Source organism: Pipistrellus kuhlii, unplaced genomic scaffold (assembly GCF_014108245.1).
Source record: "Pipistrellus kuhlii isolate mPipKuh1 unplaced genomic scaffold, mPipKuh1.p scaffold_m20_p_33, whole genome shotgun sequence".
NCBI classification, from domain to species: Eukaryota; Metazoa; Chordata; class Mammalia; order Chiroptera; family Vespertilionidae; genus Pipistrellus; species Pipistrellus kuhlii.
In genome coordinates this window covers 4,489,712-4,515,583 of record NW_023425533.1, presented here as the reverse complement: position 1 = coordinate 4,515,583, position 25,872 = coordinate 4,489,712, and the positions used below count along the sequence as shown (strand labels likewise).

Sequence of the window (25,872 nt, the reverse complement as noted above, 5' to 3'; positions counted from 1 at the left end):
TCTTGGACACTCCCTACTGGGGATATGCCCGCAACCAAGGTACATGCTCTTGACTAGAATTGAACCTGGGACCTTTCAGTCCGCAGGCTTACACTCTATCCACTGAGCCAAACCGGTTTTGGCAGTAGTAGTACCTTTTTTTTATTGATTGATTTGGGGTAGGGGAGAGAAACATCATTCTGTTGTTCCATCCATTCATGCTTCATTGGTTGATTCTTTTCTTTTTAATATATGTGCTTTCAAAAAGAGCACGGTTGATTCTTATATGTGCCCTGACTGGGGACCAAACGTGCAACCTTGGTGAATCTGGACAATGCTCTAACCAACTGAGATACCCTGCCAGGGTTCTAGTACCATTTTTGTATCATTATATCATCTGATAATAATCAACCGACAGTTAAGCCACTTCCCAAAGCCAAATTAAGGACTAAAATTTCCCCTTAAGCATAGAAGAATGTTATGACCAGAAATGCATCTAATAACTTGAAAAAGTTATTTAACTATATTCAAAATAAATTGATACAAAGAAACAAGGACACTGACTTGTTTTACTATGCATAATTCTAATTTCATTAGTCAAGACCAATCTCTCCCTCCATAAGTATTATAGGGTAAAGTCGAAACTGGTTTGGCTAGTGGATAGAGCATCAGCCTGTGGACTGAAGGGTCCCGGGTTCGATTCCAGTAAAGGACACATCCCCAGTGGGGGGTATGCAAGAAGCAAATGATCGATGTTTCTCTCTCATCGATGTTTCTGACTTTCTATCCCTTTCCCTTCCTCTTTGTAAAAAATCAATAAAATATATATATTTTAAAAAGTATTATAGGGTACAGACTTTCATAAAGCCTTAAAAAGCCCACGAATTACACTCAAATTATACAGCTTGGTCAATAAATAGTTCATTGAATCCTCAAAAAAAATCTTAATATTATTTTTATGGTTTCCTCTAATAAGTTAGGTAGTGATTGATAGTACAACAGTTGTGCCTAAAATCTATTTGCTCTTAACATAATCTAGGGTGCACAAATCTATGGTCCAAGTGGAAAGACCTGGTTTAGCAATTTATTTTATTTTAGAGAGGAAGTGAGAGAAAAACATCAATGTGAGAGAGAAACATCAATCAGTTACCTCCCGCACGTATCCCAACCAGGGATTGAACCGGCAACCTGGGTATGTGCCCTGACCAGGAATCAAACCCACCACCTGGAATACAGGATGACACTCCAACCAACTGAGCCACATCAATCAGGGCCTGGTTTAACAGTTTAAAGGATAATATGCTTTGTTTCCCCCTACCTAATGATGTGTTTTCCAAATGGCTTTGGATCAATCCTTCTTCCAATTGCTCTGAAAAGGCCAGATGACTGTCCATCCAATTAGAAAACTAGCTTCTCCTTCAGCCTTTCTTTCCTTTACATCAGATATAAGTGCATCCAAAGAACACAGGATGTTAAACACAAAGTGCCCTAACCAGTTTGGCTCAGTGGTTAGAGCATCAGCCCATGGACTGAAGGGTCCCAGGTTCAATTCCAGTAAAGGGCATGTACCTTGGTTGCGGACACATCCCCAGTAGTATGTGTGCAGGAGGCAGCTGATCGATGTTTCTCTCTCATCGATGTTTCTAACTCTCTATTCCTCTTCCTTCCTCTCTGTAAAAAAAAAATCAATAAAATATACTTTAAAAAAAAAAGAAGAAGCACAAGGAGAAAATAAAGTAATCTAAAATGTGGTGGTATTTTAAAAAATCTCAAGAATTTAGACAGAGATTTTGGCATATGCCAAATACATAAGTTAACTCTGCCAAAGATATAGTTCTAAGGAAAAATTTAGGCAACCAAAATTAAGAATTTTCCCCTCTTTGCCTACCCAGAATAACTAAATAAACCAAAGTTTGTTGAGAATCGAGTCAAAAATTTTAGTATATATAAAAGTTTTAAAATTTAGATGAGATATTTTATCAGAAAAATACTTAAAGAACAATACCCAGAATTGGGCAACTTACTTCACCTCTAAATCTCAATTCCCTCATTCATAAAATGGGGATAGTGAGAATAACTACTCGGGCAATGGAAGCTAAAGAGAAAATAAACAAATGGGACTACATCAAAATAAAAAGGTTTTTTACAGCAGAAGAAACCATCAACAAAAGAACAAGAAAGCCCACTGTATGGGAGAACATATTTCCAAATATTATCACTGATAACGGTTTAATCTCCAACATCTACAGACAGCTTATACAACTTAATAAAAGGAAGATAAATGAGCTAATTAAAAAATGGGCAATGGACTTAAATAGAATCTTTTCAAAAGAAGACAGAAGGAAGGCCAAGAGACACATGAAAACATGCTCAAAGTCACTAATTATCTGAGAGATGCAAATCAAAATGACAATGCAGTACCATCTCACACGTGTCAGAATGGGCAACATCAACAAATCAACAAACGACAAGTGTTGGTGAGGTTGCAGAGAAAGAGGAACCTTGGAGCACTGCTGGTGGGAATGCAGACTGGTGCAACCACTGTGGAGAACAGTGTGGAGTTTCCTCAAAAACTGAAAATGGAACTCTCATTTGACCCAGTAATACCACTCCTAGGAATATATCCCAAGAAACTAGAAACACCAAACAGAAAAGATATGTGCACCCCTATGTTCATAGCAGCACAATTTACAATAGCTAGGATTTGAAAACAGCCTACGTGCCCATCAGCAGATGATTGGATCCAAAAAACAATGGTATATCTACACAATGGAATACTATGCTGCCATAAAAAAGGAGGGATTCTTATCATTTTCAGCAACCTGAATGAAATTGGAGAACATCATGCTGAGTGAAATAAGCCAGTCAATGAAAGAGAAACACAACATGACCTTACTCATTTATGGATAATAAAGAACATTATAAACTGATGAACCAAAAGATAGATATAGAGACGGTAAAGCAACAAACAGGCTGTCAAATTATAGTGGGGAGGGTAGGGAGATCTGGGGGAGATAAGAGATCAACCGAAGGACTTGTATACCTGCATATAAGTACAACCAATGGACACAAAACTCTGGGGAGGGAGCACATGTATGGGAGGAGGGGGCAATGGTAAGATATGTACACAGATAATAATTTAATAATAAAAAAAAGAGAAAGAAAATCAATGGTGGAAATGTCTCTGAAGAAAAAGATGTGGCCCTAACTGGTTTGGCTTGGTGGATAGAGGGTCAGCCTGCAGACTGAAGAGTCACAGGTTCGATTCCAGCCAAGGGCATGTACCTTGGTTGCTGGGACATCCCCAGTGGGGGGCGTGCAGGAGACAGCTGATCGTTGTTTCTCTATCATGGATGTTTCTAACTCTTTATTCCTCTCCCTCTCTGTAAAAAATCAATAAAATATATTTAAAAATAAATAAATAAATAAATAAATAAATAAGAAGTGTACAAATGCTTAGCACTGTAACTAGCATATCTTAAGTACACACTATACATTAACTATTACTATTATTGTTATTACTACTGGTGAGAGTGGAAATTAGTTCAACTTTTCTGGAGGGCAATTTGGCAATAGGCATTCAAAAGCCTAAAAATGGTATATACCTTTAACCTGGTAATTCACCTTCCAGAAACTTATTCTAAGAAAATAATCAGAAATAGTCAAAGAGCCCAGCTGGCCTGGCTCAGTGGTTGAGAGTCCACCTATGAACCAGGAGGTAATGGCTCGATTCCCAGGTCGTGTTTCGATCCCCAGTAGGGGGCATGCAGGAGGCAGCCAATCGATGATTCTCTCTCATTATTTGTTCCTATTTCTCTCTCCTGCTCCCTTCCTCTCTGAAATCAATAAAATATACATATATATTTTTATATATATAAAAGAGGTCACCAGGTTGATTCCCAGTCAGGGCACATGACCAGATTTGAGGTTTCATCCCTAGTAGGGAGCACGCAGGAGGCAGCTGATTGATGTTTCTATATCTCTACCCCTTTCCCTTCCTCTTTCTCTAAAATCAATAAAAACATGTTGTTGTTGTTTTTTAGCCCTAGCTGGTTTGGTTCAGTGGATAGAGCATTGGCCTTAGGACCCAAGGGTCCTGGGATCGATTCCAGTCAAGGGGTAAAGGGCACATACCTTGGTTGCAGGCTGCTTCCCTGCCTAGGCCCTGGTCAAGGCTTGTGTAGGAAGCAACTAATCGATGTGTTTTTTTTTCACATCAATATTTCTCTTCTCCCTCTCTCTTCCACTTTCTCAACAATCAATGAAAAAATATCCTCAGTGAGGGTTAAAAAACACACAAAAACATATGTTTTTAAAAGAGAGAAAAAAAGAAGTGGTCAAAGATTTACATTCAAGGGTTTTCATATTAAAAGCATTAGATAAAAAAATTGGAAATACCTAATAGGGACTTGTTTAGCTAAAATTATGGTAAAACCCTAAAACAATCTATATTGTTTAAAATCTGTTTAAGTCCTGGCAAGTGTAGGTCAGTGGTAGAGTGTCAGCCCACACATTGAAGGGTCGGGATGGGGGGGGAGAGAGGGAGAGGCATTGATTTTTGGTGAAGGACCCTGTGAGGTGTGGAAAGCAACCAATCTGCATCTCTCTCATGTTGATGTTTCTTTTACTTTCTCTCCCCCTCCCTCCCTTCCATTCTTTCTAAAAATCAATCAATCAATAAAAGTTTTTTAAAACCATATAGACTAGAGAGAAACCAAGATGGCAGCATAGGTAAGCACCTAAACTGCTACCTCGCACAACAATTTCAAATCTACAACTGAAAGATAGAACAGACATCATCCAGAACCATAGGAAAGTTGGCTGAGTGGAAATTCAACAACTAGAAAGAAAGAGAAAAGCTCACAAAGAATCAGAAGAGATGCAGAGGGCTGAGGTATAGAGACACACGTGCAGAGAGGAAGGATGGCTGAGTGCCTGGCTGGTTTTCTCTGATGAGAGAGAGAAGGAAGCTCCCGACTGCACTGAACTCCAGTTCAGGCTGAAACCCCATGGACCCAGGCTCATACAGGGGGAGTCTAGACTGTCAGGTAGAGAGACAGGCATACGGAGACTTGGAGACTGGGGGAGCCATGGCAGGCAGGGGTCTGGAGGCATGTGCACAAATGCACGAAGAGAGAATTGACTGCTGAGGTTGCCTCTGGCTTTCCCTAGCGGGAGGGAGTGGGAAGCTCCCGACTGCACTGAACCCAGTTCCGGGTGAGCCCCTGGGGACCAAGGCTCTTAAGGGGGAAATCTGGACTTTCAGGCGGAAACTCGGGAGCCGCGAAAGGCAGAGGTCTGGAGGCATGTGCACAAGTGCGCAGAGAGGACTGATGGCTGAGTGTGCCACTGGCTTTCTCTAGCTGGAGGGAACTGGAAGCTCCCAACTGTGCTGAACTCCAGTTTTGGGCGAGAATCTGAGAATCTAGATTCATTGGGGAAGAAACTGGACTGTCTGGAAACAGGTGAAACTGGAGGGTGGCTTTCTCTCAGAGGTGCTTGCAGCGATTACCAAGGGACACTGAGACCCAGGGGCCTCATAGGGCAGGGCTGACAGGAAGTCAACTGTCTGATCAGCCCTGAGACTTCGCCCCATCCAAGCTCGGCACAAAGGCTTTTGCAATTTTGCAAGTCTGGTCCTGTGAAGCTGTCTCCAGCACAGAAGTTCTCCCAGTGTAGACACAGCTGATACAGCCAGTTGGCCTGGAGGTCAATTCCTCCCAGTGATACCAACAATAATTAAGACTTAACTACAACAAGGTTGTACACACAGACCACAAACGGGTGCACCAAGAGTGTCCACCTCAGGTAACTGAGGAGGCTGATACATTGGGCCATACAGGAAACCTAGCACACAAAGCTACCCTACCAACTGAGGGAAGCAGCAAAAATGCGGAGACAAGAAGAAACCAAGATGGCGGCATAGGTAAACACCTAACTGCAGCCTCACAAAACAATTTCAATAAAATACAACTAAAATATAAAATGGACATTACTCAGAACTACAGGAAAGTCGACTGACTGTAAATTCTATGAGAAGGAAAGAGAAAACCAGAAGAAAATCAGAGGAGCTGTAGAAGCCTAAGGTACGGAGACACACTGTGGTGCGTGCATGGGGAGAGGACGGAGTCGGAGAGGAGTGCCTGGCTGGCGTTCCCTAGCAGGAAGGAGATAAAAGCTCCGGACTGTGCTGAACTCCAGTTCTGACTGCACTGAACCTCAGTTCTGGGTGAGACCCTGGAGACCAAGACACATAAGGACGGAGTCTGGGCTGTAAGGCGGAACCTCAGGGGAAAGGTGAAAGGCACATTATGCGCAGAGAATGGACTGTTGACTCTGCTGCTAGATTGCCCTAGCGGGAAGGAGACAAAAGATCCGGACTGTGCTGAGCCCCAGTTCCGACTGCACTGAACCCCAGTTCTAGGCCAGACCCTGGGGACCCAGGCTCATACAGAGGGAGCCTGGGCTGTAAGGCGGAAACTCAGGGGAGCAGCAAAGGAAGACCCGGAGGCGAGCACACTGCATGCAAAAAACGGAGGGTTTACTGTGCTGCTGGATTGCCCTATCAGGAAGGAGACAAAAGCTCCAGACTGCTCTGAACCCCACTTCCAATCCCACTTCCAACTGAACTGAACCCCAGTTCCGGGCTCATTGGGGGAGAGCCTACACTGTTTGGTAGCGGGCGAAACTCGAGGGCACCTTTCTCTCAGAGGTTCTTGCAGAGAGTACCAAAGGACACTGAGGAACACTGAGACTCAGGAGCCTCATAGTACAGGGCTGATGGAAGCCAAGGCTGTAGGCTCCACCCTGAAACTCTGCCCCATCCAAGATGAACACAGAGACTTTTAAGGCTACCAACTCAGGGAAGCTGCGAAAATGCCGAGACAAGGAAACAGATCACAAACGAAAGAAATGGAGGGGAAAAAAGAGACTGGATATAGAGTTCAAAACCACGCTTATAATGTTTATCAAGAATTTCCTAGAAAAGGCCGATAAAATAAACAAGACCTATGAGGATGTGAAAAGGGATGAATTAGAAATAAGGGATCAACTAGAAATAATAAGGGATCAACTAGAAATAAAGAATATATTGTCTGAAATAAAAAATATTATAGAGTCCTAAAAACAGAATGGAAGATCGCAAGAATCAAGTCAAAGATTTGGAAGATAAAGAGCCAGAAGACACTCCTCCACAGAAGCAAGAAGACAAGAGAATGCAGAAAATTGAAGATAATGTAAGAAACCTCTGGGACAACTTCAAGCGAACCAACATCAGAATTATGGGGGTCCCAGTAGAAGAGAGAGAGCAAGATACCGAAAACATACTGGAAGAAATAGTGACAGAAAACTTACCCCACCTGGTGAAAGAAATAGACTTACAAGTCCAGGAAGCACACAGAACCCCAAACAAAAGGAATCCAAAGAAGACCACACCAAGATACATCAAAATTAAAATTCTAAGAGCAGGGAGAATCCAAGATGGCTGCACAGGTAAACACCTAGCCACAGCCGCACACAACAATTTCAATAAAATACAACTAAAGCCAAAACCGGTTTGGCTCAGTGGTAGAGCATCGGTCTGCGGACTGAAAGGTCCCAGGTTCGATTCCGGTCAGGGGCATGTATGTTGGTTGCGGGCACATCCCCAGTAGGGGGTATGCAAGAGGCAGCTGGTCAATGTTTCTCTCTCATCGACGTTTCTAGCTCTCTATCTCTCTCCCTTCCTCTCTGTAAAAAAATCAATAAAATATAAACCAAAAAAAATACAACTAAAATATAAAATGGACATTACCCAGAACTACAGGAAAGTCAACTGACTGGAAATTCTACAATGAGAAGCAAGGAGAAAACCAGAAGGAAGAGCAGAGGAGCTGTAAAAGCCTAAGGTACAGAGACACGCGGTGCGAGTGGAGAGGACGAAGCTGGAGAGGAGGGGCCGCTGAGGTACTAGCTGGCGTTCCCTAGCAGGAAGGAGATAAAAGCTCCGACTGTGCTGGGCCCCAGTTCCGACTGCTCTGAACCCCAGTCCTAGGCCAGACCCCGGGGACCCAGGCTCAAACAGAGGGAGCTGGGCTGTAAGGCGGAACCCTGGGGGAGTGGTGAAAGGGGGTCCCGGAGGCGCGCACATTGTGCGCAGAGAAGGGACAGTTGGCTGTGCAATGGGATTGCCCTGGAGGGAAGGAGACAGGGGCTCCAGACTGCTCTGAACGCCACCTCCAACTCCATTTCCAACTGAACTGAACCCCAATACCGGGCTCATTGGGGGAGAGCCTAGACTGTTTGGTAGCAAGCGAAAATTGAGGGCATCTTTCTCTCAGAGGCGCTTGCAACGAGTACTGAAGCACCCTGAGACTCAGGAGCCGCATAGGGCGGGGCTGACGGACGCCAAAGCTGTAGGCTCCACCCTGAAACCCCGCCCCATCAGGGAAGCTGCGAAAATGCCGAGACGAAATAGATCACAAAGGAAAGAAATGGAGGACAAAAAGCGACTGGATATAGAGTTCAAATCTACACTTATAAGGTTTTTCAAGAATTTCCTAGAAAAGATCGATAAGACCTATGAGGATATGAAAAGGGATCAACTAGAATTAATAAGGAATCAACAAGAAATGATAAGGGAGCAACAAGAAATAAAGAATACATTGTCTGAAATAAAAATATATATATATATTATACAGAGTCCTGAAAACAGAATGGAAGATCGCAAGAATCAAGTCAAAGATTTGGAACACAAAGAGCCAGAAGACACTCCTCCGCAGAAGCAAGAAGGCAAGAGAATCCAGAAAATTGAAGATAATGTAAGAAAACTCTGGGACAACTTCAAGCGAACCAACATCAGAATTATGGGGGTCCCAGAAGATGAGAGAGCAAGATATCAAAAACATACTGAAAGAAATAGTGACAGAAAACTTACCCCACCCTGTTGAAAGAATTAGACTTACAAGTCCAGGAAGTGCACAGAACTCCAAACAAAAGGAATCCAAAGAAGACCACACCAAGACACATCATAATTAAAATTCCAAGAGCAAAAGACAAAGAGAGAATATTAAAAGCTGCAAGAGCAAAGCAGGTAGTTACCTATAAAGGAGCACCCATACGATTGTCAGCTGATTTCTCAACAGAAACCATGCAGGCCAGATGGGAATGGCAAGAAATATTCAAGGTGATGAATAATAAGAACCTACAGCCAAAAATAATCTACCCAGCAAAGCTATCACTCAGAATCGAAGGTCAGATAAAGAGCTTCACTAATAAAAAAAAAAGCTAAAGGAGTTCATCACCACCAAACCAGAATTATATGAATTGCTGAAGGGGGTTCTTTTGGAAGAGAAAGTAAATAAAGATAAAAATTATGAACAACAAATACGTAACTATCAACAAGTGAATCTAAAAACCAAGGAAATTAAAAAAAATCTGATGAACAATATTAACTGTTGAATATAATAGAATCAGAGGTATGGAAGGGGAGTGAACTGATGATTCTTGGGGAAAAGGGGAGAGGGGGTTGTGGGAAGAAACTGAACATAAACTGTGCACCTATGGATGAGGACAATAGGGGGTGGGGAAAGGGCAGAGGGTGGGGTGGGAACCTGGTGGAGGAGAGCAATGGAGGGTGGGGAATGAGGAACATTTGTAATAATATGAACAATAAAAATTTATTTAAAAAAAATTAAAAAAAAATTCCAAGAGCAAAAGACAAAGAGAGAATATTAAAAGCAGCAAGAGAAAAACAGGCAGTTACCTATAAAGGAGCACCCATACGATTGTCAGCTGATTTCTCAACAGAAACCATGCAGGCCAGACTGGAATGGCAAGAAATATTCAAGGTGATGAATAGCAAGAACTTTCAGCCAAAAATACTCTACCCAGCAAAGCTATCACTTAGAATCGAAGACCAGATAAAGAGCTTCACAAATAAAAAAAAAGCTAAAGGAGTTCATCACCACCAAACCAGAATTATATGAATTGCTGAAGGGGGTTCTTTAGGAAGAGGAAGAAGATAAAGATAAAAATTATGAACAACAAATACATAACTATCAACAAGTGAATCTAAAAACCAAGGGAATTAAAAAATCTGATGAACAATATTAACTGGTGAATATAATAGAATCAGAGGTATGGAAGAGGAGTGAACTGATGATTCTCAGGGAAAAGGGGAGGGGGGTGTGGGAAGAGACTGAACATAAACTGTGCACCTATGGGTGAGGACAATGGGGGGTGGGAAAAGGGCAGAGGGTGGGGTGGGAACCTGGTGGAGGGGAGCAATGGAGAGGGGGAAAATGAGGAACAATTGTAATAATATGAACAATAAAGAGTTATTAAAGAAAAACAAGAAAAAAAATGCAGAGACAAATGAAAAAAATGGAGGAAAACAAACAACTGGATATAGAATTCAAAACCACGGTTATAAAGTTTTTCAAGAATTTCCTAGAAAAGGCCAATAAATTTAGTGATACCCAAGAGGATATGAAAAAGGACCAACTAGAAATTAAACATACACTGACTGAAATGAAAAATATTATAAAGAGACCCAATAGCATACTCTAGGAACACAAGAATCAAGTCAAAGATTTGAAATACAAAGAAGCAAAAAACACTCAACTGGGAAAGCAAAAAGAAAAAAGAATCCAAAAAGTTGAAGACAGTATAAGAACCCTCTGGGACAACTTTAAGCATACCAACATCAGACTTATGGGGGTGCCAGAAGAGGAGAGAGAGCAAGATACTGAAAACCTATTTGAGAAATAATGACAGAAAACGTCCCCCACCTGGTGACAGAAATAAACTCACAAGTCCAGGAAGCACACAGAACCCCAAACAAAAGGAATCCAAAGAAAACCACACCAAGACACATCATTATTAAAATGCCAAGGGCAAAAGACAAAGAGAGAATTTTAAAAGCAGCAAGAGAAAAACAGTTAATTACTTACAAGGGAGCACCCAAATGATTGTCAGCTGATTTCTCAACAGACACTATGCAGGCCAGATGGGAATGTTAAGAAATATTTAAAGTGATCAATAGCAAGAAACTACAACCAAGATTACTCTTCCCAGCAAAGTTATCATTCAGAATGGAAGGTCAGATAAAGAGCTTCAGAGATAAGAAAAAGCTAAAGGAGTTCATCACCACAAACCATTATTATATGAAATACTGAAAGGCATTCTTTAAGAAGAGGAAGATGAAAAAAGTTAAGATAAAAATTATGAACAACAAATACATATCTATCAACTAATGAATCTAAAAATCAAGTGAATTAAAAATCTGATGAACAGAATAAACTGGTGAAAATCATAGAATCAGGGTCATAGAAAGGGAGTGGACTGATAATTATCAGGGGAAAGGGGTGTGGGGGTGCGGGAAGAGACTGGACAGAAATCGTACACCTATGGATGAGGACAGTGGGGGACAGGTAAGGGCGGGATGGAAACCGGGTGGAGGGGAGCTATGGGGGGGGGGGGAGAGAAACAATTTTAATAATATGTACAATAAATATTTATTAAATTAAAATAGATACGTAAAAAGAAATAAAACCATGTAGACTAATTATTAAGGGGAGAAACTATTCAAAATATATTGCATAATGAAGAAAGCTAAAATAATGTCTTACATTTTTGGAAAAAAGTATATAAACACACACACAAACATCTGGAAGGCCATACATCAAAATGAAGTTTGTCTTGGATGGTAGAATTTGGGGGGATTTCTTTTTACCCCTCATTCTTCTCTATATTATATTTAACATTTTCCGCAATAGCATCATCACCCCTTCTTACCAACATTTATTGTGTTGAATGGACAAAGATATAAAAACTTCAGTCCTCTTTCAAACCTCACAATAACTCTATGGGTAGATACCACTTTACAGTTCAAATTATGGAGACAAAAAAAGGCTAAGGATTCAAATCCAGGTTCTCTGAGTCAAGGTCCTAAGTTTTAACCTCTCTTAACTACGGTATTTGTGTGTGCTATACCATATGCATATTTCTTTAATAACTGGACAGTAATGGATGATTCTGACTTCAAAAGAAAAGCCATTCTGCTCAAGAGAGCATCAACCCCTGAAATTCTGCCAAATTGCAGAATAGCAAAACTCCAGTCTCATTTCAGGATGGGCTCTGCAGTTCCCTATCTGATAAACCACAGCACCCACTGAGCTGCCCTGTCTATGACCTTTAGATTCTAAGAGTCACACAGGGCTGCAGCTATCATTTCTGTAGTACAGAAAAGCCAAAGTCTGGTTGGGAGGGGAAAGCTCCATAGGCAAAGTACTTGATTATGTTCAACTAGGGGCCCAGCACGTGAAATCACACAAGACCTAAGACCCAGAGTCCTGCGGTTCGGCGAGACACTAAAAGAGTCCCGTGACTGCTACCGCTGCCACCACTGCTGCGGGAGGTGGAACCCAGAAACCCACCCATGCCTCCAGAGTCAAGTCCCTGCCCACCCATATGTGCCTTGCTGTAGATGCGGCCCTGCTTACCCCGCACGCTTGCAGCCTCCTGCTGATCGATCCTTAGGTGTGATGACCACAGGCCTTTTATATAATAGATGAGGATTTCAGAACATCCAAGGAACCAAAAAGCTAATGATTAAGCCAGAAACAAAGACACCTAACCAGTCAGCAACTTTTCACAATGGGCTTAATTTTATCCAATGTTTCCAAGCATGTTACTGTCCAGTTGTTTAAAAATGAAATCAAGCTTACACTTCATAAAAGAAGATTGAGATTGCTGATAAACTCAGATAAATCAATCAATTGAAAAATAAATTGCTCACCCCCTCTCCTCTCCCAATATAGTCTCAAGCTCTGGTGTGTTGCACCACACAGAGGGTGAATAAAGTTTTTGTATTTTTCCTATAAGCATACTAAAAGGATTCAGTAACCACAGTCCTATAAGGGGACCAACCCTCCCCTCCCCCACCAAAAAAAACAAAAACAAAAAAAAAAAACCCTCTAAATTAAAATCATTCCTGTCCCCTAGCTATACTGCCGTTTTTAAAGTCTGGTCATGTTTTGTCTTCTTTATTTAATACAGCCCATGAGTCATAATGGTGTGGTCAAAGCTAAAGACAGCAGCTTGACTAGCCTCTTTTGACTAAGGTATTGCCTGGTTATACCTTAGTCAAAAGAGGCTAGTATCAATGGATGGTATCAATGTTTGCACTATTATTTGCATCACAACCAGTGGCATAATTAAACATTCAGAAGGAGGCTGTCCAGTACAGATGAATGCTTTTATCAGCAGGTTCTACAAAGTATAACAAGAATTACACTTTGGTAATAAGTTTAAGTAAAGAAAATTGGAAATGAAAGCCTTTAGGAAAACATGCTGAAAACAATCTTAACTTATTTAACTAATCATTAGGTTTGGTGTAAACTTTCCCCTTAACAGATGACTAAGATTGTGAACACTGCTCTTATTTGATCAACAAGGTAACAACAAAACATAAAGTAGGCCTATTAGAACCACAGGATTCTACATTTAGGTGGAAGGAATATGGAAAGGCCCAGACACACCAAGTTATCTCTAAGATGTCCTCAAGGTGCAGGAGGGTGGAAGTGTGTGTGGGGGAGGGGACAAGTTTAATTAGCAAGGCAATGAAAAAAAATCAAGACACTATGTGATCCAGGTCTTTGATTCCATTATTATCTTTCCTCAATTACCTTAACATTCAAAACTGTTGACTTAATTTCCCACACAGCAGCAAGAGAAGTGGACCCATTCAGGATAGACTTCACTATTAAAATATATGCCTTTGTATTATCTGTACCAGTAGCTGCATTTGGGGAAGGTCAAGAATTCTAGGATTAAGATTCCCTAAGATTTTCTGGATGGCTCAAGCTAAAATGCAATGAGGATGCAGAGTTAATGCATCATTGCCTGATCAACTAGATTTAACATAAGTATGGCTCTAAGATTCTAAACATGCGATTCTAAAGTTGTGAAAGCCAAGACTTGCCAACCTACGGAAGTCCTCAGTAATAATTTTGGCGCCCTCAGCACATGTTAATTTCCCTCAATACCAAGCCCAACCTAGTTTCTAATTGATAAGCTGCTTCTTAGATTCTAGAAACACCAGGAGGGCTCAGTACTCAGTACGTTCTCCCACGCAAGCTGGTCCAAAAGGAACTTGTCCAGCCTGATGGCTCAACAGCGAAGCGACAAAGCCACGTGTCCCAACAGCCGAGGCTAGGCATTTTCCCCTCTCATCGCTTTAGGCAGCCACTATCCCCCGGCTGGGTCCTCCAACCCTAGCTTTCAAACCCAGAAGCTTCGCCTCAAGCTCAATCTTGGCTCCACCCCACCACCACGGTGAGAACCAGTGACACCCCTCACCCGCCGCGAGAGGTAAAATAACGGAAACAGTCTGTAGAGCACGCTAGCGCCCCCCCCCCCCCCCCCCCCCCCGCAAAGCCCTGTCCCTCAGCACTCACGCGGCAGCCCCATTCCTCCTACTCTCCGCCGCCCACATATCACCCTGCAGCTCCGGCAGGTGAGGCTGTCGGGATCCCCACTGCACCCTTACCAGGTCTCCTGGTTGCTGAATTTCTTAGTCACCACCTTGCCTAGCTCCAGGCCGAGGCGGTCAGCAATTTTCTGGGACAAGTCCTGGTGGGAGCTCCCGCTGAAGATTTTGATATTCGGCATCTTGGCCAGCTACCCCGGGTGCTCTTTGCTCGGCGATCACTGCTGCTGCAAGTCCTGAACCAAAGTCAGCCCAGAGACTCGGTACTAAAAGCTTCGCGTTGCTACTCCGCCATCTTACGTTCCCGCCGGGCGCGCGGCTCTAAATTGCCCGGTGCCTAGGAGGCGGGGCCATCACGGAAGTCTCCGCCCCGCTAGCTCCGATTAGTTGAGAAGCAGCGAGGGGCGGGTCCCCGCTGTAGCTCCGCCCACAACTAGCGAGCTCAGGTATTAGATGGAGGCCATGAAAGGGGAGAGGCTAGAATAGCCCCATCCCTTGTAGGTAGGCAGTGGGGGGAAGCTGGTCAAAGAGTGCTGAAACGTTTGGCGCTCTAGGAGGGATGGAGGGATGCTGGTGACCTGTAGGACCAGATTGTGCCTCTAGCGAGAAATCAGCCACGCTTTTTGTCACGCTTTTTCCCCTCTTCAGCACCAGAAAGTAAGTCTGGCTCTAGTTTACAGTTTCTTTTTTCAGAAAATCTGTTTAACAGGATGGCAGCCACAGTCAGAATGAAAGGGAGATTTCTGAAGATGGGTTTGCATGTTTCTGAACATGAGTGATTTTTATCACTGTATAAGGACTGGGCCAAATTAAAACAAGTTTCCATCACAGAGAGATACCCTTGGCACAGGCCCATACAAAGTTTGTTTGCCCTTTGCAATTATGGCAGTTTCACCCTGGGGAAAGTGACAAGGAACACCACCTGAATAATCCAGACACTGCAAAGAGAAAGCTGTGTTTTTTGTTTGTTTGTTTGTTTGTTTGTTTGTTTCTAACACTGGGACCAAGTCTGTTCAAATGAGTGAAGGAGTAAGAATTTTCCAAAATATCTGGGCAATAAAGGTTTGATTTACTGAACGCTTGGAAGAGAGAGAAAATACAGTGTATTTATGAGACTTTGGATAAAGAGCCCTGAATGAATCAGAAAACCTGGCTTTTGGCCATATCTGCCTCATGTGAGCTTCAACATAATCATCTGCAAATTGCTAATGTGGCCTTTTACACCATGCTTTGTGATGATACGTACTAATTGGACCACAGAGAGCTTGTATTCTTATACCACATTTCCATTAGGTATATTCCAACCATGCTTTACTAGTAGAAGTAAGAGAAGTGTACATTTTTAGAGTACAAATTCATACAATTTTAGAATTGTACAATTTTAGTTATGAGCAACACATTCATTGCTACTCAGAAGGAGACAGTTTTGGCAGCTCAGGCAGAAGCTGCCAAGACGTGACCCCTCTCCCACACACTACAGGATTTTGAAGGAGCAGCAGGGAAGGGGGGCACTGGCAAGGTTGTACCAAAGAGGAGGAGGGGAGGTGACACCAACCTGATTAGTATTTCCCTCACTTTATATTATATATTTTACACATATGGATGTATCAACCAAAAAAAACAACAATATAGAAAGGACTTCAGAAATCTACTAGCCTCATTGTACATATGGTGAAACTGAGGCCCAGAGATGAGAAGTGATTTATCCAAATGGCAAAGGCAGAAAACACAGGAGCCTCCTATCTTACCCATACTGCCATTTGTCAGTGGTGTCCATGGAGGAACTCTCTTTTGGGGCCTTTTGTCATACTTTTACAAGTTTAGAATTTACTGTAGGCATAGGTATATATAAATACTTGGAGAATGAAATAAAATGCAAGGCAGAATATTAGTAGTCTTCCATCACAGTTCATTCATCAAATATTTACTGATTGTTTTATTGTATTCCAGACAGTGTGTTAGACATCCAGGGGACTATAAATTATTTGCCCCCAAGGAATTATTCAGTGAATACAGTGTCCCCAAAATATATATACATTTTAACAGCTGTAGGCTCAATTTTGAAAATGAAATGTATGTAAATAAACACTGCCTTTATAGTTATAGTTATTCAAAGTGTGTGTATACATTTTGGGGGGACACCCTATATTTATTGTGTACTTTTTATGTGCCAGGCTCTGTTCTGCACACAGATAATACAGCAGTAAACAGTTTTAAAAAGCCTATTCTCAAGGGGTTTACATTCTCTGACATCAAACACATAAATAAGAAAAATATGGCAAATGGTGATAAATGCTATGGAGGAAAATCAGGCAAGGAAGTGGGATAATGTGCCAAGGTAGTGGTGGAGGGAAGGGAGAGTGAAATTTCGTTTTATTTTTTTAAAGATTTTTCTTTTAATTTATTCATTTGAGAGACAGAAAGAAACATTGAAAGTAGTTAGAGAAGGCCTATCTGGGAAGATAATATTAAAACAAAGACCTGAAGGGGACTCTTTTCCCCTCTCCACTTGGGATTCTGTGCTGTGAGATTCTTTCCCCTTCCCCATGTGGGAGTCTGTATTTGTTCTTCAATAAATTTCCACCTTTGCTATAAACACACACACATACATACATACATACACACACACACACACACACAACACACACACACACATACATACACACACACACACACAACACACACACACACAACACACACACACAAAAAAAGACCTGAAGAAGATAAAGAAATGAGCTATTAGATTATCTAAAAATACATTCTTTAGATTAAAACTAAACACCCCCTTTGGGCAAACGCTAGGTAATCTGATCCATAAATTCCAAAATGTGTATACAAATCCTGTTTTCCTTGTTCCTTTTTTCTTTCTGAAAGGTAACCAATGTCAGGGCATGGGGGAGGGGCCTTAGAATACCTCCTTAGGGGTATGCGGGCCTTAGACAATATCTACGGTAAGGTAATACTGAGTAGAAAGTTTAAAGGCGACTTGAATTAAAAGAATTACCTCAGACCTTTAAGGATGGGTGAATGTGGACTAATTAGACCACCAGTAAAGGGGCAATGTGTGGGATGGGCATAAGTATCCTAAGGGATGAGGGTTTGAAAGGCATTTAGCTGAGTTATATATACATAGTCGTAGGTTCTGTAAGTTTGATATAATTCAAAACAAATGTATTGAGATCCTTCTAAATGCTAGGGCTTCTGGAGAGTGGGTACACAGAGATGAATAGTACACTATCTTTTCCACCTAGCAGGCAAGAAAGATACTTACTGAAATAAGGTTAAGCCCGGCCTGCGTGGCTCACTGGTAGAGAGTATGGTTCAATTCCCACTGTGGGGTGTGCAGGAGGAAGCCAATCAATGATTCTCATCATTGATGTTTCTATCTCTCTCTTCCGCTACCTTCCTCTCTGAAATAAATAAGCACATCTATTAATATTAAAAAAAGAAATGAGGTTAAGTATGGCGGCATGCGAAATATAATCAAATTGAGAGGATTTGAAATAGTTCTTTAGGAAATGGGCCTTGTAAAACTATTAAGGATTGCAACCTGGGGATAGAAAGCTGAGATAAGAGTTTTAGCAAAGGCCCCAGGGCTGGCTAATGTAGGGGGAGGGGAGGAGAGGGAAGGTATGGTAGGTTGAAAGCTTAAAAAAGGCAGTCAACTACCTAGAAGCCTATAAAGGTCAATTTTATCTGTCAACTTGGCTAGGCTGTGGTCCTGGTTACTAAACACTAATCTAGGCATTGCTGTGAAAGTATTTTATAGATGGGATTGACATTCATAATAGTTGTCTTTATGTAGAGGAGATTGTCCTAGGCAATTTGGGTAGGTCTGATTCAATTAATTGGAAGGTCTTAGGAGCTGAACTGAAGTTTCCCTGAGGAAAAAAGAATTCCACTTATGGACTGCAATTTCAGTTGTTGCCAAATAATTTCAGCTTGCCTCTCCTGATGGCCTATCCAATGGATTTCAGATTGGCCTATCCAGCCCCCACAATGGTATAAGCCTGTGGTCAGCAAACTGTGGCTCTCGAGCCACATGCAGCTCTTTGGCCCCTTGAGTGTGGCTCTTCCACAAAATACCATGACCTGGGTGAATATATTTTGAAGAAGTGGCGTTAGAAGAAGTTTAAGTTTAAAAAATTTGGCTCTCAAAAGAAATTTCAATCGTCGTATTGTTGATATTTGGCTCTCTTGAAGCCAATTCCTTACAATATATCCCTCAATGTACATCTCCTACTGTGTCTTTCTCTGGTTGACTCACCCTGATGCACATAAAATCAGATTGTGGAGTGCTTTGAATGCTTGTCTCAGGGTGCTGAAGGTAAGGGCTAGAGCCCTGATAAGGAGAAATTTGTTCTCTAAACTGGAGAGAAAGGGGAACACATATATTATTTTGTTCTAGAAAAGGTTGAAACCCTAGCCCAAGCATGTCAAACTCATAACTTGTGGGCCACAACAAATATTTTTGTGGCCCAACCAATATAACAGTATGTAAGAAAGGCTTTAATAAAAATTTTGTAACTTAATTTTTATAATATCCTGTTATACATAATTATTAATAAAGAACTACAATGTTCGCTGACTGATTATTATAATGGTGTTGCATTCATTTCCCTACTCACCTTACATGCAGGTGCACCAGTTCTCACTAATACTAGCAGTGAATATTTTAGCAGCCATGTCATTAGTCTTGTACTGACTAGTTTGGTGTGCGCAGCAAGAAATATTTCGCTTTCGGAGAACAAGAAAAATAGGTTTATTTGCATTATGCGTATTAATTTGTGCAGTTATTCAATGTCTGGTAAGTTAATTTTCAAGAATTTTTTTTAATTTTTATTAAAATGTTCTATTATTTTATGTTAATAATCCCTCATTTATTTCAGCCCTTTGTATTCAGCATGTTTCTATCAAAATAAATCTATGTTTCTATGAAATTGAAGCTTTTGTGTGTTTTTTTGTGGCCTACATAAACTTGACATGCTTGCCCTAGCCCAGTGGTCTGCAAACTCATTAGTCAACAGAGCCAAATATCAACAGTACAATGACTGAAATTTCTTTTGAGAGCCAAATTTTTTAAACTTAAACTTCTTCGAAAGCCACTTCTTCAAAATAGACTTGCCCAGGCTGTCGTATTTTGTGGAAGAGCCACACTCAAGGTGCCAAAGAGCTACATGTGGCTGGAGAGCCACAATTTTCCGACCACGCCCTAGCCGGTTTGGCTCAGTGGATAGAGTTTCAGCCTGCAAATCAAAGGGTCCTGGCTTCAATTTTGGTCAAGGGTCCTGGTTGGGGCTCGTGCAGGGGGCAACCAATAGATGTGTTTCTCTCACATCGAAGTTTCTCTCTGTCTTTCCCTCTCTCTTCTACTCTCCCTAAAAATAAATGGAAAAATATCTTCAGATAAGGGGAGAGAGAGAGAGAGAGAGAGAGAGAGAGAGAGAGAGAGAGAGAGAGAGAGAGAGAAGAAGCTGAAGAACGCCCTCTTGCACATATTTCATATTTCCAATTACCTCCAAAGCTCAGGAATACTGGGAGAATTTTGTAAGCACCTTCACCATTGGAAGGGCTCCCAGTCCGGGCACATGCCTGGGTTGCGGGCTTGATCCCCAGTGTGGGGCATGCAGGAGGCAGCTGACCAATGATTCTTTGACATCATTGATGTGTCTTTCTATCTCTACCTCTTCCTTCCTCTCTGAAATTAATAAAAACATACGTTAGAAATATTGAGAAAAAAACCCCCACAAAATAACTTGGCCCTTTTCCTCAAAAAGCTTTATAAACTTGTAAATGACTACTGTAACAGCAGAAAGAAGTCCTTCTTTCCTCCTACTGCCTGCAGCTCTAGAAAGTAGTTACAGTAATGTCTCCTTTTGCTAGGCTGCCACTTCAATCCCAGTGCAATTGGGCTTCTAGCATCACCTTTGATTAGATGGGCCTCCTTGTCATCTTTAAGAAACTTTTCCTGCCCCTTCTGGGTATTAACATTTCTTTTTTTTTTTTTTTAATTTTTTTTATTGATTTCAGAGAGGAAGGGAAGAGAGAGAGAAACATCAATGATGAGAGAGAATCATTGATTGGCTGCCTCCTGCACACCCCCTACTGGGAATCAAGCCTGCAACCCTGGGCATGTGCCCTGACCAGGAATCAAACCAGTGACTTCCTGGTTCATAGGTTAATGCTCAACCACGGAGCCACGCTGGAAGGGCTAACATTTCTTTCAAGACATTTTCTCTTTTCAGTCTTCTGCCCATGTCTGAGTTTTCCCTCTCTCTGATTTTGAGAGGATTAACTTTAAATGCAGGCAGACATGGCAGGGGTCCAGTGGAAAACAAAGGCAGGTGAAACATAGGGAGGGTCAGACGTGGCAGTTTGAGCCAGCCTAACCGCAGGAACCAACTAAGCAGAAATAATAAAATGCTTCTGGACTCAAAGTGGGAGGCATGGGAAACCAAGGGAGGGCCTGCAGTAAACAAGATGTACGGACACATAGAAACAAATAGTTCAGCATAGGAACAGGAAAAGAACACATAGAAACTGGGGAAGTTTATGTCTATTTCTGAGCAAAAATAATTGAGTGAGTCAATCAGATGACGACACAGGTAGACACAGAAGCAGGCTTGTAGCAAATATATATCCCTGGAACTCAAGGCTTTACAGGGCAGCCCATTATTGGGCACCCTACCCTGTGTGGGGAGTCTGAATCTGCTTGTAATAAATTTCCCACACTTTTGCTTAAATCTTCTGGTCCATGGAGCTCATTCTTCAGCATCATGAGACATGACCCTGGAAAAAACACTTGGGCTGGTCATCATTTTTTGACCTGTTCTCATTGTTCATATTCTCACCTTCACTTTTTCAGCCAATAGGAGTTCAATGCCAAAGTGATGGAAGGTAGTTGTCTCACTTTTGTAAGCATAACAGAGGGTTTTCAAAAGCCACCACAAAGCTCATCACATTTGTAAAGACTTTCAATGTGCTGTAGCCCATGCCCAGCTCACCAGTTCTTAGAGGTCATCCATTCCATCGGGCTCTTGACTCCAAAACTTATGTTCTCTATCTTCAGCCATCATGCAAACTCATTGAGGGTAGAGAGCATGCATCTCCCATAGCCCCTAGGATAGACCCAGCCTTGGAGTGAATGCATTTTATGTCGCCCCCACACACACACCCGCCGCCCCTCCGGAGTGGATTCATTATAAACACTTAAGGATTTGAAGTGGAATCTGGATTAACACTGAATATTAATTAGGAGGTGACTTTTAATGGCTTTTGGGAAGGATTAAATGTAGGATTCTTATGAAAGAGCTAAGGACACATATGTCAGCCATGGTTTATTAACAGAACTGTATCTTAGGATGAGTTCTGTTCCAGAAGACTTAATTCAGAAAGCAAAGTTTGCTTGTTTTACCTTAGTTAGGATTTGGCTAGACCATTTGTTTTTAAATATATATATATATATATATATATATATATATATATATATATATATATATATAATTGGATTTTTTTACAGAGAGGAAGGGAGAGGTATATAGAGTTAGAAACATCAACCAGCTGCCTGCTGCACACCCCCTAATGAGGGTGTGCTCCAAATCAAGGTACATGCCCTTGATGGGAATTGAACCTGGGACCCTTCAGTCCACAGGTCCACACTCTATTCACTGAGCCAAACAGGTCAGAGCTGGCTAGACCTTTGGATACAGTTCACACTCTTATGGTTCCCATGAGTTGGTTTCCAGTGAAGGTAGGCTTTATTGTAGAAGGTCAGTATCCCAGAGGTCTAGAATCATCCAGGGATTTAAGAGATGGGAGATTTCAAATCCCAGCTCCCACCCCAGACAGAGAGGATTAGACGAAAATGGCAGGACTAATGGACTTTGTGGTTTGTTCTGGTGTTTACTTTTATGAGCTGGCAAGTTCTCCTAGTTTAATTACAAACTGAGGAATGTTTGGGTGATGCTAAAAGTACTTGTCTCTGTTTAGAAAACCCTTAAATGAAAGAATGTAGAGAAAATGTGCATTTTTCTTTTTTTAATTTTTTAAAAATATATTTTATTGATTTTTTTACAGAGAGGAAAAGGGAGGGATAGAGAGTTAAAAACATCAATGAGAGAGAATCATCGATCAGCTGCCTCCTGCACACCACCTACTGGGGACATGCCCGCAACCAAGGTACATGCCCCTGACTTGAATCAAACCTGGGACCCTTCAGTCCACAGGCCGACGCTCTATCCACTGAGCCACACTGGTTTCAGCTGTGCATTTTTCTTAAAGCTAATAGGGCCAGCCCTGGCCAGTGTGGCTCATTTGGTTGGAGCATTATCCCGTACACCAAAAGGTGGAGGGTTGGATTCCATGGCACATACCCATGCTTCCAGGTTTGATCTCTGGTCGAGGTGATAGTGCAGGAGGCAACCAATCCATGTTTCTCTTTCACATCATGTTTCTCCTCTCCTCCCCTCCCCTCCCCTCCCCTCCCCTCCCCTTTCCTCCCCTCCCTTCCCCTCCCCTCCCCTTCCCTCCCTTCCCTCCCCTTCCCTCTCCTTTCCTCCCCTTCCCTCATCTCTCTCTCTCCCCCTCCCTCCCTCCCTTAACAATAAAAAATAATAATAAAGCTACTAGGCCCTGTAGTTCAACCCACTCACTTTACATAGCAAGAAACTGATACTCAGAAAGGGGAAGTGAATGCCAAGGTCACACAGCTAGTTATTGGAAGAGCTGCAAGTAGAACCAAAGTCTTATGGCTCCTAGTGTAAGGCACCTGCTTGCAGCTTTGTTACAGAGCCAAACTAGCATGGGCTCAGGGCTATAGAAACTGCAAGTGAAATCAAAAGCTCTTCCATTGTTCAGCAGGGGGGAAATTTGTCTGTTTTCTACTTGGTTCTTTGAATTTTTTTCAGGTCCCTAGAGGCATTGTTCCTGATTAGGAAAGGCAGGAATGCTTGTTCTGGTTCTCACTTTCCTATCAATTCCTCAGTCCTTGTTGGCCAAGAGTTCTGCCATTATCATATATCTTTTTTTCTTCTTCTATAAATCATACTAAGAAGCAGGAATTGTAGTTACTTCCAAGAAACTGCAAATAGCTTGTCCATGTTGTAAATTTATCCTCATATTTATAATATATGAGGTAGGAAGGGAAGGCTGAGGGATTGAGTAATAAGGGTTCTAAAGAAGGCAAAGAGAACAGATTAGCTCAGTGGCTTGGACACTCCCTACCGTCATAATCCCATAATTGAGAGAATGGATTTCCAATTGCCAGTTTACCAAGGTCACACAGCATGCATATCAATTAAAATATCAGATTCATTGCATTCTGTATTGGATATGACTATATATAACTGCAGGGAACCGTTAGGCACAGCACAAATTGCTTTATTTATTAATCAGATTACTCAAAACCTAACATGTCCATATTATGTCAGGCTTTTAAATTTATTTAGTAATTTAATATTTAAAAATATATATATTTTATTGATTCTTTTACAGAGAGGAAGGGAGAGAGACAGAGAGCTAGAAACGTCGATGAGAGAGAAACATCGACCAACATGCCTTGACTGGAATCGAATCTGGGACCTTTCAGTCCACAGACCGACGCTCTACCACTGAGCCAAACCGGTTTCAGCAGTAATTTAGTATTTTTAAGAGAGTGGAGATGGAGGGACGGAGGAAGGGAGAGAGAGAGAGAGAGAGAGAGAGAGAGAGAGAGAGAGAGAGAGAGAGAGAGAGAGAGAGAGAGAGAAACATTGATGTGAGAAACATCAATTGTCAATTGGTTGCTTCCTGATCGGGGATCAAATGCGAAACCTAAAATCAAACCCGAAACCTTTCAGGGTACAGGCCTACGATGCTCCAACCAACTGAGCCACATTGGCCAGGACTTATTTATTAATTTTAGAGAGAAAGGGACATCGATTTGTTGTTCCACTTATTTATGCATTCACTGGTTTTTTATATGTGCCCTGACTGGAGAGCAAACCCAAAACCTTGGTGTATTAGGGCGACGCTCTAATGAGCTACCTTGCTGGGGCTATCAGTCAGTTTTTGCTTAAAGCGAGGAGAAGGAGAAATTGGTCATTATGAAGGAAGGGCAGGCTTAGAGGGTTATCACCATGTTGGGCACTGAGAAGCCAGAGGAACATATGAAGATCCAGGGTGTCCTGGTGAGAAAGGGGTAGGAAAGGTAACCAGGGATTGGGAACCAAAGCCAGCTTTGCTTTTTAAACAATTCTGCCATGATCCTGGAAGCTGAATTGCCCTTTCCACTGAGGGTCTTTTAAAATAATTTATCCAAAAAAATTATTTCTCCTGCTACTCTGGGCATACTGCCTTAATTTGGCAAACTGCTAGGATAGGAGTGGGATGCAAGTGATCTATTACTGGGCACAGTAAATAGAACTCTGTCACAGGGTCGCTGGTAAAGAGTTGAAAGCCCTTTTCCCAAGAGCTAAATCTAAATTTTGAAGAAACAGAAGTTCAAGCTTCCTTCAATTATAGCTGCTTCTAGAAAGAAGGATGAGATAAAGTGAGGAGAGGAGGATGTCAGAGAAATAAGTCAGGGTATTGGCTTAAGGCCAAGAGCCTTGGGCCCATCTGAACTTTTGGTGGGGGTTCTTCACTGAGGTTGTGGGCAGGCTGCCCAATTTCAACAGATAGGCTCAAGGGAGAGGGGATCTTGCAGATCCCTTTGGAGGGGAACTGACCAGAAAATGGTTTTGACCAAGAATATATTTAAAGAAAACCAGCCCCCTAGTTTCTAGTTCCAGACTCTTAGTACAAGCTTAATTAGTTTCTGTGGATCAGCTGCAGCTGAGGCAGTTTGATTTGTACTTGTTAAGCTTGTACAGCTAGGACTCAGAATTTTTATAGCTGTTTTTCCAGCACCACCTCATTAATCCTCAGAGCTGCAGAGGGAGACTGGAGACTCAGTCATCTTCATTTTAGAAAAAAGGCCCAAAGAGGTGAAATGACTTGTACCCCATCATAAGGCAAGTCAGCCACTGGGCTGAAAATAGAACCAATCCTGATTCTGGGGGGAATTGCTCATCTGAGTCCACATGGCCTCCCTGCTTTGCTTGCTCATTACAGATGCAGAAATCTCCAGCTTGCAGGGAATCTGGCTCCCTCAGTCTGTGTCCAGGACTGACCCTGTGCCAAAGGGTCACCTGGTATGAGGTTGGGGAGGAGCATAACTGTCCCATTTCCTCCTGGTATCCCATCACGTCATGTCTCTTATTCCTGAAGAAGTTTTCGACTCACACCTGTGCTCAGAGCCATGGAAATAGGCCAGTACTAGATGCCCTCCCCTTGGAGCCCATGCCACCAGTTAGCTCATCCGATAGACCCTTAGTGTGCTTCACATTTCCACGAAAGCATGTCTGGTCAAAGAGGACAGCAAACCTGGATTCTGGGTAGGTGCA

The 25,872-nt window shown here is 42.0% G+C and overlaps 1 protein-coding gene across 3 annotated transcripts in view; it reads right to left on the bottom strand.

The window, feature by feature from the left end:
* The window catches only part of PRPS1 (phosphoribosyl pyrophosphate synthetase 1), a 43,501-nt gene extending 28,715 nt beyond the window's left edge, over nucleotides 1–14,786 (bottom strand). Inside the window, exon 1 of one of the 3 annotated variants that reach the window (XM_036460770.2) lies at nucleotides 14,510–14,786. In XM_036460770.2, the coding sequence (XP_036316663.1) occupies nucleotides 14,510–14,631 (122 nt within the window). In that variant the 5' untranslated portion in view covers nucleotides 14,632–14,786. The remainder of the gene's footprint in view (nucleotides 1–14,509) is intronic. The other 2 variants (XM_036460769.2, XM_036460768.2) reach the window with 2 other exon arrangements.
* Between the last annotated feature and the right edge of the window lie 11,086 nt (nucleotides 14,787–25,872).